The following is a 15286-nucleotide window of genomic DNA, read 5'->3' as shown; positions in this document are numbered from 1 at the left end:
GGTGAATACAATTAAGATCTACTCTCTTAGCAAATTTCAAGTATACCACACAGTATTATTGACTATAGTCACTGTGCTGTGCATTAGACCTCCAGAACTTATTCATCCTGCGTATCTGAAACTTTGTACCGTTTAACCAGTCTCTCCATTTTCCCCACCTCCAACCCTTTGTAATTACTATTCTCTCTCTGCCTCTAAGAGTTAGACTTTTTCAGATTCCACGAGTAAGTGAGATCATGCAATATTTGCCTTTCTGTGCCTGATATATTTCACTTAGCATAATGTCCTCCAGTTCATCCATGTTGTTGCAAATGACAAGATTTACTTCTTTTTAAAGGCTGAATAATATTCCATTGTATGTTAATTAGCTTGATTTTGGTAATCATTTCACAATGTCTACCTATATCAAAACGTCATGTTGGGGGCCGGCTCCGTGGCCGAGTGGTTAAGTTCGTGCGCTCCGCTGCGTCTGACCAGGGTTCGGATCCTGGGCGCGGACATGGCACCGCTCATCAGGCTACGTTGAGGTGGCGTCCCGCATCCCACAACTAGAAGGACCTGCAACTAAGATATACAACTGTGTACAGGGGGGTTTAGGAAGATAAAGCAGGGGGAAAAAAAAAGATTGGCAACAGCTGTTAGCTCAGGTGCCAATCTTTATTAAAAAAAAATCATGTTGTACACTTTAAATATATACAATTTTTATTTGTCAATTATACCTCAATAAAGCTGAGAGAAGAAAAGATAGAGCTGCCCAAACAGACTTTACAGTTAGGAAATGGGCTGCCTCTGGAGGCGTTATTCTCATTATTAGAAAGATTCAAGCGGCCTTTGAATGACTCCCTCTTGGCAATCCTAGCTAAGACAGCAGTGCCGTATATTGAAGGACAGATGTCCCTCAGGCTCTATGAATCTCCCCTGCACCCCTGCTCCCCTCCTCTGCAAATTTTCATCCCAATTCTTGGAGATAAGGCTCCCACCTCCTTTACTCCTCCACTCTATGCTTCCCTCCATGGGTCTGTGGGAATAACCAAGTTACGAAAACAGCTCTTCATCACAACGACTCTCTCTGAGCTCTCATTTATTCGTGGTGGCCAGACAAGGAAGCAACAAGCCAAACCACCAAAGACATTTTCTATCTCACCTCAGACACAAATCTACCTTCTTCGTCTTCTCAAGTTTAATTTTTTAATGCATCCATCACCTTCCAACCCTAAATCTTCCCATCCCAAATCTTCACGCATTATCTTTTTAAAATAATAGGGCATAGCTTATTGATCAAGAGGGCTGGTTCTTCAACAGGAAGTCAGATTTGAACAGCTTGGTTCCCAGAGGGATATGAAATATTGTCTCCTTCTTAGTCAGGAAATTGTAAGCCTCTCAGTCAGAAAGCACAGAGCCATTGTTAACCTAAAAAATTCACAACCAAGAGAACACAGATTACTCCATCACACGCGAGGTGTCGCTCTCTCCATTGACCTGTCCAATGGCCTCTCAGGATTCCTCTATTATGAAGACCTCGTCAGCTGTGTGACCAGAGCAGAAGCAGAGGCGGTCAGCGTGCTGGTTAAAGAGGCCGTTTGGGCGTTTCTGCCTGATGCCTTTGTCACCATGACGGGAGGATTCCGGAGGTAAATAATGAGGGCTTTTCGTGCCTCTCCTGCTCTATCACCGTCAGTGGCTCCCTGTTTTTAGAAGTTCAGTCTTCCGAATGTGGCACAAAAGGCCTTCAGGGATCTGGCACCGGTGTCTCTCTGCAGCCTTCGCCTCCTGGACCTCATGTTTCACTCCAACAACTCCAAATAGCTTATCATTCTCTGCACACATGGAGCTGTTCCTTGCCTCTGTGACTTTGCTCAATCGGACCCTTGTGCTTGGACTGGCTTTCCTCAAATTGTCACCTGGCTGACTTACCCTTTAAGACTCAGTTCAGATGCCACCTCCTCCAGAAAGTCTTCCTTGACTCCCTCTTCCCTGTCCTGGGCTAGGCACCCAACTCAGTGCTCCCTGGACAGCTACCAAGTAGCTTGTTTGTATGCATGCTTTCCCCACTAAGTTTTTAGAGCTTGGTGCTGGTGAGAACCAGTGGACCAGTCAATAAATGAATGAACTCTTCACAGAGATGTGTGCAATTGTTGGATATTGAAGTCTCCATCTCAGAAAGAGATTCCTCCCCCCGCCCCCAACTCTCCCTGTGGCCCTCTTACCTGTCGGCTGTTGACTGTTCTGCCAAGCCAGGTTTGAGATGAGGGAGAAAGTGGGGAGAGAGGATCGAATCTAAGAAAATGCCCTTAATCTATGTCATAATTCCAAGAGCCTGATCTAGTATTATGTGGATATAGTTCTTGGTTTGCTTGTTGTCATGCTGTGTGTGTGTGTGTGTGTATGTGTGAGTGTATAGAAGAAATAATCTTCTTTGTCACCTTTTAACCACACATACATGACCATATACCTACTATGTATGATTTTTTATTTTTCTATGTCATCAATTTACTTTGCAATAAGTAGAGTTGTGCAACCAAGGATATTTTGTTTAAAAAAAAAAATCATGAGCATTTTGTGTTGCAAACTTTAGGCCCAGGGCATAGAAGCAAAAGTGACTTTTAAAAATCGAGAGCTAAAAAACTAATTGGTTTCCATTTTACACTATTTTTTTTTAACAGGGGTAAGAAGATTGGGCACGATGTAGATTTTTTAATTACCAGTCCAGGATCAACAGAGGAAGAAGAGCAAGAACTTTTATCTAAAGTGATAAACTTATGGGAAAGGAAGGTAAGAAGAAAGATCAAAAGTAAATGTTTGGATGCTCAAGCATTATATTAATACTGTTGAATTTTATATGCTATTTACCTTGTGTAATGACCATCTAATTGATTCTCAATTGTTTGCAACACAATTGTTGCTTACACAATGCCACATGGCATGCAATGAGACGTACCTGCTTTGGGTCCCAGAGTCCACGTTATGATGTTGTTTATATACACTTGTCCTATTATCAAAGGGGCCAAGAGTGGTGATGTCTTTGTATGGGACATGCAGAGGCATTAAAGCCCTAAATAAAATGAAAAGCATGTGCTGTGAAGACCTGGGAGGTGTGAGCCGGGGCGGAGCAAGCTTAGGGGTGGGGCAGGGCTGCAAAGACTGGGATAAGATCAGTCTAAGAGGTGTCCCTGGTGCCTTGAACTCTATGCTGGTCAATAACACCTTGACTTTGTGCTGAGATGGGAAGAATAAAACTAATTAGGGCAACCTGTGCCCAGCAGAGGTCAGGGCTCAGAAGCCCCCACCCTTTGAGGAGATCAGACTTGCCACAGGCTACCTATTGTCCAGTGGAGGAAGCTAAGAATGACCCTGCGGCCAAAGCCACCTACAATGCTCCGACTCCTGCCCAACTCTAGTGAGAGCTTCACTTCCCAAAGAGACCAGAGGGACCTACCCCTGGAGGCCCCAAGGGCTGAGAAGACGGGGGCTGGTGCTTTTCTGGCACAGCTTCATCTTTCCTGTGTGATCTAGCATCTGCTGGACGTGGACCAAGCTCCCTGATATGCCAGAGAGAGAAGACCTGAGATAAAGTGAGAATAAGAAACACATAACCCCGGAGCCAGGAGCACCAGAAGTGAAGACCCAGCTTTGGAACCAGATCCAAATTCACCCGTGAGGCCCGCTCTGTCCCTCTCAGGAGAGTGGACCAAAGGCAGCCAGGAGCCCTGAGACGGAACATAATAGGCCAAGCCAGGGAAAGGCAGGATGAGCAAGAGTCAGCTACACCTGGGCCGGCCCCACGGCTCTGCTCAAGCAGGGAAGGCAAAAGATTTCATGGATAGACAGCAAAGTCATGGACCCTGCTGGCTGAGGCCAGGGTGGAGGGGGGTGCTGCCTGGCTCCCCACCCTGGGGCTCCTGCAAGCGTGGACCTTTTGACCCTGGTTTATAGGCACCACCCTCCCCATGCTCTGAGACTATCCCAGTCCAAGATGAGGATGGGGTGGGGACAGGGTGACAAGGAGTCTTCTTTCCATTAGTCTTTCCTCAGTTTTGAGGCAGTCACACTGCTGGCCCCAAGCAAAGAGATGGGTAGGCACCGGGGGAGGTTGCCATTAAGAACGTGGGTTTTAGATTTGGCATTTTAAAAGCACAACCCTGCTATTTAATGGCTGTGTGACTTGGGACACTTAATCTTTCCAAGCTTCTCTTTCCTCATCTGTAAAACAGGGATAGCAAGCCTCTCTCATTTCGTTAACGGGGCGGAGTAACTGAGAGAATTAGACAAAGCACTTGGCAGGGCCTGAGAAATGGCAAATGCCTAATAAATAGGGGCTATTATCATGATCTCTCATGCACAATTACTTATTGAACTCTGCTGGAGACCAGGCCCTGAGCCAGGGGAGGGGCCCCGGGAGGGAGCAGGTGCAGCTGCTCCCCTTCACTTGCTGACAGACGTGACCTCGGGGAGGAGACGCCGTGGGGCGGTTGGGTGTCCCAGCTCAGCTGGCACCGGCACCCCCGGGCCTGCCCCCAACACCTCGGTTGTGAAATCAGCACACGAGTTCTTCATGTTGGACTTCCACTTCTACTTGATCCCCGCCATTCTTACCAAAACCTGCACTTTCTGGATTATAAAGATTATATACAACACACGGGTAAATACATCTAATTTTTAAAACCCCGGGGAGCATAATGAACAGCTAATGCGCATGTGTGTGAACTGCCCATCAGACGAATCCAAACATGATCTTTGTAGGAGACCCTTGGTCAGGGATGGGAGAAAGGGAGGGAAGAGCTTGGAAAGGTGGATTTGGGGGGAGGTCGCCATCCCAAAGACTCCCTCAGCCCGAGTTCTCAGTGGCCACCAGCCCTTCGCCGTAAGAGGGGCGGGCTAACAGAGCGTGGTTTGGGTTCATGCTTGGTACAGGGCCCCCAAGTGTTCCACGTGGCCACATCCCCAGTTCATGGAAGCGCCAAGAGACTGAAGTATTGACAGTCATTAGAGGGTAAAGGATACACTCACTTTGAGAAAGAGATTTGACTGAATAGGGGACTCCGTCTTCTGAGAAGAGGGTGGAGGGAGTTGAAACCAAAGGGCAGATGGAGCCTGGCTCTCAAATACAGGAGGTCCTCATACTCCAGCCTTGCAACCCTCCCTACTCGGCTGGGAGCACCTGAGACTAAGTGTCAGGTGACGGAGCCTCTCTCTTTGTGAGAGGGAAGCTGAGAGCTGAGCACCTCTCTCCTGCCCCTTGTCATTTACCCCGAGAGCCAGCTGCTCCATCCTCGGGAGGGAGGGAGGAAGAAGCAGGGAATGCCTCCCTCCTTGTCAGGGGTCCCTCAGTGGCTCACCTTCCTAATCCCTTCCTGGGGGAGGCACTGAAAGGCTGCGGTCTGTCTTTGAGGACAGCGCAAGGAAAAGTATCCCCTGCTCAAAGCTGTGAGTGCAATTGAAACAACGCCTCTTGGAGCGCTGCAGAAGAAGTGCAAAACATTTCCAATAACAATAATAAACTGAGCCAGTCGTGCTCAAAGAGTGGTCCCTGGACCAGCAGCATCAGCGTCACCTGGGAATGTGTTAGACATGCAAATTCTCACCCCCCTCCCCATCACTCTGGGGACAGGGCCCTGCAAACTGTGCTGTAACAAGTATTCCAAATGCTTCTCATGGTACAATTCGAGACCAACTGACCTAAAGAATACATGATAACAAATCACCCACCCTAACAGCTATGACTGAATTATTTTGAGGTTATTTGTTCTTTAGTTGCCACTCAGATTTAGCAGTTAATTGCATATTTCTGCCTCTCCCTACACCACGTCTGCCCTGTGTATAAGGAATTCCCACCAAGCAGATACGTTGGAGGATGGCAACTTACTGGACATATCTTACAATCACCTGTTAACTTTCTGACTAGGCAACAGCTAGATGAAACTCACTTTATCTCAGTCTCCAAGGCAGGCAGAGGAACAATCTCAAATTGCCCCCTAGAAAATGGCAAGTCGTCCCCAAAGTGAGGCTGAGCCTACAGCCACAGTGCTTCGAGCCAGGTAAACCTGGTCATCAGTATAATATAATATGGAGGAATGCTGAGTCAAAGCAGCCACACAGAAACAGCACAGCTTTTATTCATGGTCGGTTTGTCCTTAAAGAGGTGAGTCAAGTTGCTGATCCGGCTTGTGATCAGAAATCGGGGGGTGGATTCTCTGGCAGCTTTGCCATGAAGTAGCCTTGGCTGGGCCTCTCTAATGGCTAAATCCCTCTGTTGCAGGGGACAATACACCCTCTCTTTAGCTTTCTCTCCTGGTGTTGCCAGGTGGGCTCACAGTACAAGGACAAAATACACTCCCGCTCTGCTCGAATCTGCAATGCCTTTGTTAAGAGCGTTCATTAAGAGCCTGGTATAAAATCTTGGACCTTGTCCACTGTGGACTCTTCCTGACATCTGTTTGTTTTCAGGAATTACTTTTATACTACGACCTCGTGGAGTCGACATTTGAAAAGTCCAAGTTGCCTAGCAGGAAAGTGGATGCTTTAGACCATTTTCAAAAATGCTTCCTGATTTTAAAATTGCACCATCAGCGAGTGGACAGTGGCAAGTCCAGCCAGCAGGAAGGGAAGACCTGGAAGGCCATCCGTGTGGACCTGGTCGTGTGCCCCTATGAGAACCACGCCTTCGCCCTGCTGGGCTGGACCGGCTCCCGAGTAAGCGCTACCTAGATCTGTAGACAGCATTAGCTTTCCAAAGGACACAGGCTGGGTCAAGGGACAATGGCGGTGGGGGCAGGGTGACAGCGAGGGAGTGGGGCCCAGAAACCTCCAAACTGGGGCATTCCCCCTGCACATGGTCAAGAGAGACAGATTAATTTAGAACAGTTATTCTCAACGTGTGGTGCCCTGCCCAGCAGCATCAGCCTTACCCGGGACCAGGTTAGACCTGTGAATTCTCCACTACATCCCAGACCTACTGAATCAGAAACTATGGGGTGGAGCCCAGCAATTTGTGTTTGAAAAGCTCTCCAGGTGATTCAGATACAGCTAAAGTGCGAGACCCACTGAGGTCGAGAAAGCGGCAAGGCAGCCAAGAGCACAGGTTTGGCTCATCCCAGACCTGGTGACAAGCTTTACTCTGCCTCTTACCAGCTGTGTGATCTTGGACAAGTTCCCTATGTCCTTTAAGACTTAGTTTTCCCATCAGGAAAGTGAGGACGATGACCTCAGCTGCTCCCCTGGGTTGCAGAGAGTCGGTGAGATGAAGCTGGCAAAGCCCTCAGCACACACCAGCTACATGAGTGGGCAGTGCTCCCTGAGCGGGGGCTCCCAGCTCTGCTCACGTTATAGTCACAGAGCCGGCGCCCATGATTTGTCTCATTAGCATGCGCTCCACCCTCCAAACTAAGCACCCCACACTGTTTCACCAGTGTCTCAGAGTAGCTGGCTGTTGCTTTGACTGAAATGAGTCCTTAGAGGGTTTTATATGGATGAATGACATAACATAAATTGTCCTCAACCTAAACATGGATATCTACAAAGATGACAAACGCGAATGGCGCCCTCTAGAGTTCTGCAGTGTACAACTTGCACAACTGTATGCAGCAACCTTGGGCCAACCTCCGAAGTCTGTTGTGACCAATGATACAGACCGTATTACCATCACCCCTGCTCGATGTTCACCTTTCTTCATCTGAAACATAAGACAACATCCTCGCCCTGCCTATCTCACAGGGTTGCTGTGAGAAACTAAAGAGGTTTCAAAGCAGAAGGCAGAGGGGTGCAGGGGAAAGAGCCTGAGCTTCGGGACTCAGGAGTCTGAAACCCAGCTCTATCCCTGACTGTGTGGCCTTGGGCAATTACTTAGGGTCTCCAGGCCTCCTTTCTTCATCTGAAAAATGGGGCAAATAACAGCTCCAGCCTCACAGGATTGTAATGAGGATTACAAGAGACAGTGCCTTCATCTTAGCCCAATTTTGAGTCCAATGGTGTACTTAAAACTGTTCTTTTAGAGCTGATGTGAAACTCTCTGACAAGCTGTTAAGTACTAGCAGGAACAGAGCAGATCAGAAAATCAATACAAAGGAAGGAGTCAGCCCAGCGCCTGGCACAGGGTGTGCACTGCGTACGTGTTAACTAGGATTTCTGCCACCACCTTCCTAGCTGGTCTCTGCTTCTGCCCTTGCCCCCTACAGACAACTGGTCCTGTTAAAACATAAGTCAGATCAGGTCTCTCCCCTGTCAAAACCTTGCAGGGCTCCCCACTGAACTCACAGTAAATGCTGAATGTCGGGTTGGCCCGGTGGCATAGTGGTTAAGTTTACACACTCTGCTTCAGGTGACCCAGGATTCGCAGGTTCACATGCCAGGCTCAGACCTGTATACTGCTCATCAAGCCATGATGTGGCAGCGACCATGTACGAAATAGAGAAAGACTGGCACAGATGTTAGCTTAGTGACAATCTTCCTCAAGCAAAAAGAGGAAGATTGGCACAGATGTTAGCTTAGTGACAATCTTTCTCAGGCAAAAAAGAGGAAGATTGGCAACAGATGTTAGCTCAGGGCCAATCTTCCTCACCAAAAAAATAAAATAAATAAAATCTGGAAGCCTTACAGTGGCCCTAGATGATCTTCCCACCCCCCTTTTCTCTCTGAACTCTTCTCCCACTACTCTCCCCTAAATGGCCAGGCCCGCTGGACCCTAAGGCCTCTGTTCTAGCTGTTCCCCCTGCCTGGTGTGCTCCTCCCCCAGAGTCCACGTGGCTGACTCCTTCACCTCGTTCAGGTAGTTGCTCAAATCCCGACTCCTCCGTGAGGCCTGCCCTGTACACAGCACTTACCTTTTAACATTCCATATAACTCATGTATTTTGTTATTGTGTCTGGCCTGTGTCCCTGCTCAAATCCAGTCCCCACCGGGCAGACATCCTTGTTTCATTCACTGGTATTCCCAGCACCCAGAACTCACCTGGCACAGTAGATGCTCAGTAAATATTATTACTCTCCAAAGGAAAGACATCACAGTTCCCAACAGTCTGTGGGGAAATGCTCCTGAGGTCGGGGCAGGAGTCCAGGAATATGTCTGAGCACACGGAACTGGGAAGCCCAGGACAGCCTCTCGTGGCGCCCCTCAGTGCCGCTTCGCCAGCCTCCCCTGACTCACGGCGTGGGCAGCCCTGGCTCTAAGCGCTTGGGGCCGGAAGGACAGTGGCCCGGGCTCGAAAGGGGGCCGTGCGCTAAGCAACACCCGGCTACTTCCACAGAGCAGCACCCACTGCACCCAGAACCTGCTTCACCCCGTGCTGCCACGACCCTGGCTTCCCCTCGTCCTCACTATAAAGGCCTTCTGGGCTGAAAGTCCGTCTTCCCGCCCAGCCAAGGGGCCACGGGAAAGGGCGGCACCCAGCCTCAGCCAGCTTTCCTGCAACAGGAAAGGGCTCCTCGTCACTAGAGGGCGCAGTGAGCCCACGCTTCCTCCCTCATCCCACGGGGAGAGGACCGCGTTGTGAGATCTGTGCTGCTCTCAGGAAAAGGAACCTCAACGACACCTTCATTCATTGTCCTCCTTTTCTAAGGTTTTCCTGTCCTCTATCTAGGGCTTCAGGGTTTGCTCCCTGCACCTCACAACCCACCTCTGATCACGGGAGAAGCTATTCGGGGGCAGGTGGTTCAGACCATCAATTTTACAGAATCATATGAGAGGATGTTAGAGCCACAGGGGACGTCACTCGTGCACTTCCTCCATCCTCCCATTTGATTAACAAGATTCAGAGAGGCTGCGTGACTTGTCGAGAGATGCACAGCCAGATAGGGACAAAATCCAGGCTCAACTCTAGAGCTCCTGACTCCTGATCCTCTTTTACAATAGTGATCAAATTAAAAAAAAAAAATTCAACTTATTTATCCAGCATTTTCTCTGGATCAGGTATTATTCTGGACACAATCCTCGCAATATCCATTTATGCATTCAACAAACATTTGCCATACTTTTTCTATGTGCCCGGCACTGTTTGAGGAGGGAATATGGTTATGAACGAAACAAATCAGGCTGCTGTTCTCAATTAGCTGCCGTTCTAGTGTGCGCGTGCGAGTGCAGAGCTCTGTCGTCAGAGAGCTTTGTCCTGGGGGAGAAAATCGCTTCAAGAATGTTTAGTGGAGAAAGATATTTCCATTATAGGGATTTAGATATCTCTAAGTACATAATCCTGAAGACATTCTAGACTTGATGGTAATTTATTTTCATTATCTCTTGTCCAGCAGTTTGAGAGAGACCTCCGGCGCTATGCCACGCACGAGCGGAAGATGATACTGGATAATCACGCCTTGTATGACAAGACCAAGGTAGGGTCATCTCCCTGGGACGGGCTGCTTTGATCATCCCCAAGGCTGGCTCCCTGAGCACTCTTCCTGCAGAGCCTCTTAACTAGGAGTTGTTCTGCAAGAGCCTTAGCTGACGCTTGTTGGCCAAGCAGGGGCCACGTGTCCATCCTTGATCCCATTACCGTGGCTCTGATTGGCCAGACTTGGGTAATATGCCCCTCCTTGGAGGCGGGATCAGCCGCACCTGACCCTCATGAACTAATAGTAGGGTGGGGTGGTTTCCCAAAGAAAAGTCGAGATGCTGCTGTCAGAAGAGAGGGCTGTGGATGCGGGCAGGAAAGCCTGAGCTGTCGTGTGTGTGTGTGGGGGGGGGGGGGGGGCAGGAAAGCCTGAGCTGTCGTGTGTGTGTGTGTGTGGCAGGAAAGCCTGAGCTGTCGCGTGTGTGTGTGTGTGTGTGTGTGTGTGTGTGTGTGCAGGTTCGCATAAGACAGTTTAGGAATGCTTTCAGATTAACACATAGGAAATAGTTCACCATCAGCGAGTGCCTCCCACTGCTCAGCACTGCGCTATAGGCAAGAAGGGATGGCGGAGAGGTGGCTCTTGGTCTGAAAGAAATGGTGGGATGGGAGCCTGGTGGGGGCGAGGCAGGTGTGGAAGGCCGGGAGAAGCCGTCGCACACAAGTATCCTGTAATCGCCGCCCTCATTCCCCACAGCAGCAGTACTAATTCTGGCTGCACAGTAGAGCTTTTAAATAGATTGATGACAGACCTCTCCTGAGATTCTGATTTCCCTGGACTGGAGTATAGCTCAAACTTCGTGGTTTTTGAAAACTCCTTCAGGTGGTTCTTATCAACAACTGTGGTTAAGAACTGCAGACCCAGAGGAGAAATACCAAAAGCCTTTAGCTGAATATATAAGGCTGCATAATTTTACCTTAATTTAAATACATATTTTTGGTTGGGAAAAACATAAAAATTACGGAAGTCAGTTAAAATGACTTTTTATGCTCACATGCAGGGAATTATGTTTCGGCAATAATTCGTTCTGACAAGACAGTTTTACAAGTAATACTTTCACACTGTCAGCAGAGATGCTTAACAAAAATATCTGAATGCACATATTTCTTGTTATGTTTTCAGAGGATATTTCTCAAAGCAGAAAGTGAAGAAGAAATTTTTGCACATCTGGGATTGGATTACATTGAACCATGGGAAAGAAATGCCTAGAAAAAGTTGTCGACATGTTTTTCTGGTCTTTTTTTTTCAGGTTAAATAAATTACGCTTCCTATTATAGTGAAAGATGCCTTAGGGAAGCTCGGGATTCTTGAAGTCTTCCTGAACTGCAGATTGCTTCTAGAAATAAGTAGTTTTGGAAACATGTTAAGGTGCCACCTGGTAATGGGTTGTGTTCTAATAGGCCACTTGCTGCTTAGAATTCACAGTGCATTTTCCACAGAAACAATGTAATTGGTAGTTTCTTTCCATGGAAGCTCATCAAAGCCCACTTTGCCCACAGTGTAGCTGAAATACTGTATATTTCCAATAAAAATAGGAGGAGACAAGATGTTGGAGTCTGCTTTTTTTTCACTCAAATATAAAATATTCTTAAGCAAAAATGTAACAAAATGAGAGAATAAAGAGTTTAAGATTTATTTTGAGCGGAGAAACAGGTTTCCTTAGAAGATCAGATTCTGAAGGGCATTCTGGGTCCCTCTGGAGCTTTTGGAAGAGGGGTGCTGACTCCTGCTGTGCGGTGCTCCTCGCCCGTCCCTGTGGCGGTCTCCCTTGGCATTGCAGCACAAGGCCACGCACAGGATGTATTCCTACTGCTTTCACTCGGAAGGAAGTACAATTTCCTAAACCCTCAAAGGAATATCTCCCTTTTTATCCATCTCTGAGTCTCTCTCTGAATCTTAGTGGCCTAGTCTCGCTCAGAGTGACGATCTCTCTTGGCCTCTTCATCTTAGGGCACCCAAAGTAAGGGAGGCTGAGGCCACCTCTGGAACTCCCAGGTTCCAGACCCATTCGGACCTCCTGCTTCCTCTGGGAAGGTGTTGTCCCTGTGCCTTGAAGGGGCCGGAAAGCCCATCCGTTTCAGCTGCTTTGGTGTCCTCAGCCCGCTGAAGAGTTGAGGTCTCATGATGATCCTTCCCTTTTCCTTGCAGCCCCCTCAGGGAAGAGGAGATCGGGAGATCCAGTACCCCACAGAAAAGATTGATGTCCCACTCTGGGCACAGGGAAGGAGCCACCTTCCCTTCCGGTGTTGGAATCTGAGGATGGGGTGCATATCAGTTACTATTGCCAAAAATTCAGTGTGACAGACCGTCCCAAAACTCAGCGGCTTAAAACAATACAGATTGGCACATTGGCCAGGTGTTTGGCTGTTCTAGGCTGGGATCTGCTTCTCGTGTCTCTCATCCTCCTCCTGAGGCCAGCAAGCTAATCTGGCCCTACGCTTCTCATGATGACAGCAGAGACACGACAGCAAGCAAACCCAAGTGTACAGACACTTTCCAAGGCTCTTTCCATGTTTCTTAATATCCAGTGGTTGAAGCTGGTCACGTGACTGAGCCTCAAGGGATGGGGAACTATGCCCTGTCACAGTGGGAGGTATTGCAAAGAGACGTGGCAAAGGGCACAGGTGCAGGGAGGGGCGAGGAACTGGTCCACAAATGCAAGCTGCTTCAGAGAGACAAGTGTGTAGTCTCCTTTCCGTGCTTTTCTCTTCCTGTGAACTGTCACTTAATCCTAGTGGATCTTGAGCTGGGAGAGGATGCTTCTGCTCAGCAGGGGCATTGAGCTCTGAAGGTGAGATGATGGAAGATGCAAAGGAGAGGAGGCACGGGGGCTGGCTCCAGAGGAAACTCGCCACAGTGTCTGGGTTTGAAGAGGAAGAAAGACCTTGAGGTTTCCTGCTAGTGCCCAGTCTGCCCATCAGGATAGATAAGGGACCACAACTCCCATCAACATCACATCCAACTACGTTAATTATATGCTCAGGTACTCTGTGGAGTGTTTCACAGCATTATCCCATTTAATCAGCCCAATAAACCCTGAGGGGGGTAGGACATCTAATTTACAAATAAGAGACATCCGAGGTGTCCAGAAGTTATGCTCCTTGCCCCAAGTCTAGTTAATATGCAGCAAAGCCAGGGTTTGAGCCCAGGTCCAAGTCTGTCTGCCTCCAAAGCCCACGCTCTTGTGCCTTGAGCAGGAATGGTCAGGAGGGGGCCATTAGCTGTGTTCACTCAGTCATTCAACAAACACATTGATAGCGTGACTGTTCATCCTGGTTTGCATGGGACAGTTGTAGTTCATACCTGTTGTCCCTGCATAATTATGATAGCACACTCTTTCCCTCTTAAAAGTTTCTGGTCTGGAGGATAAATTATATGCCTATTCATAAGCCCTGTACCTACTGTGTGCTAAGTGCTGAACTGGGCACTGAGGACTCAGAGATGAACAAAGCACAACCCCTGCTCACAGGGAGTTTAGTGGCTTCTCTGCTTGTTACCTTTTGGGAACCAAAGGCCACCCAGGGGGAGTCATGCAGACCCTGTGAGGAGAGGGAATCCCCAACAGACCTTCCCTGAGACTAGAGGGAGGAGCCTGAGGTGCCCTTGGGAACCAGCCTGGCTGGGCCCTGACATGGCTGGCCCCGGAGCTGGGAGCCCCACTCTGGTTGATCCACAGGAGCCTGAGGCGAAGGGAGTGTGCATGATGAAACCTGTCCCTGGTGGTGTGTGGGGAGAGAGAGTCAAAGGAGAGGCTGATCTGTAGTCCTAGCTGGTGGCCATTAGCCCATATCCAGGGGAACAGGGCCAGAGGGGAGCACTGAGGAAGCGCTGAGGAGGGAGGGCCACGTGGATGGGGGAGAGGTGTCCAGCCAAAGCTGGCTTCTGTGGGACACTGGGAATCTGGGCTCTCGTGGTCAGCTCTTCCGCTGCACATCAGGGCTTCCTGTCTCACCACGCTTTTCCACGACATCACGGTTGACCATCGTCAGCACATTCCTCTGCTCTGGGCCTGGGCTCAGGCAGCGTCTGGGAGATGGGACTTGATACCAACACATGGCGGGAAAATGGCTGCACCCTCAGGAAGCAAGGATGATCGTGTCAGTTCATGGATTCCGGGACCCCAAGCCTGACGACTGAGAAGCACTTAGAACTGAGTGAGCAAGTGGGTGAAGAAGGACGTTTGAATCAAAGCTCCTCCAGCCAGCGCATCGAGCATAAAGAGGGCGAGGGACGAAGACCTCACGGAGCGCAAGGCTTGACAACAGAGCAGAGCTGAGCATCCTCTGAACCACTCCTTGGAAGGGACAGGACCAAGACCCCCTCCACTGACCCCCAGAGGCCCTGTGCTCAGCCTTGCTTCTCTCTGTCCACAGCCCAACAGTCCTTCAATCTCCTGTTTCTGTTGCTTGAGACAGAATCTGATAGGGCCAGCTGGCAAGATCGTTGATCTAGGCCAACTGGTCATTGGTTGCTCTCTAGCTGACAGGTTGCTCGCCTTTGGGTCAATTTGCATGAGGTCCAGTCAGCTATGACGTGTGTGTGTGTGTGTTGTGTATGCATGTAGGGAGAGGTGGCTGTGGGTAGGGGGGGTTCCTCCTGGAAGGGCTGTGGCCATTGGAGGCTGCGAGTTGTACCTCGGAGCAGAGACCCTCCCGTGGAACCCGAGGCCCCAGCCTTCCTCCCTGCGTGGCCCACTCTCTGAGTTAGAGGGGCTTCAGGGTCTACCCCGCAGGATCCCACACCACTTCTGCCACCAGAGAAACTACATCCTCCTCAAGGCGAACGAGGAGCCAGCAAGGAGGTCAGGCCTCCTGCAGAGGGGGAAGGCGGGACCAGGGCAGTCAGGACTTAAAGCTGGGATCCAGAACTCTCCATTACGTCAGCCTCTCATCAGGAGAGGCCTAGAAAACAAGAGAAGAAAATGAACAACGTGACGGTGCCAGGATGAACGGCTGGTCAGCACAACAGTAGGA

At 49.3% G+C, this 15286-nt stretch overlaps 1 protein-coding gene across 4 annotated transcripts in view; it reads left to right on the top strand.

Annotated features, from left to right (window-relative positions):
- Positions 1-11856, top strand: part of DNTT (DNA nucleotidylexotransferase) — a 32894-nt gene extending 21038 nt beyond the window's left edge. Inside the window, exons 7-11 of one of the 4 annotated variants that reach the window (XM_014858421.3) lie at positions 1499-1631; positions 2664-2772; positions 6445-6690; positions 10236-10316; positions 11436-11856. In XM_014858421.3, the coding sequence (XP_014713907.1) occupies positions 1499-1631; positions 2664-2772; positions 6445-6690; positions 10236-10316; positions 11436-11522 (656 nt within the window). In that variant the 3' untranslated portion in view covers positions 11523-11856. Of the gene's footprint in view, positions 1-1498; positions 1632-2663; positions 2773-6444; positions 6691-10232; positions 10317-11435 lie in introns of all 4 variants that reach the window. The other 3 variants (XM_070486217.1, XM_014858422.3, XM_070486221.1) reach the window with 3 other exon arrangements.
- The last annotated feature ends 3430 nt before the right edge of the window (positions 11857-15286 follow it).

The sequence above is a fragment of the Equus asinus genome, chromosome 2, assembly GCF_041296235.1.
Source record: "Equus asinus isolate D_3611 breed Donkey chromosome 2, EquAss-T2T_v2, whole genome shotgun sequence".
NCBI classification, from domain to species: domain Eukaryota; kingdom Metazoa; phylum Chordata; class Mammalia; order Perissodactyla; family Equidae; genus Equus; species Equus asinus.
Note: the sequence above shows the minus strand (reverse complement) of the source record. Positions and strands in the feature narration are given on the sequence as shown.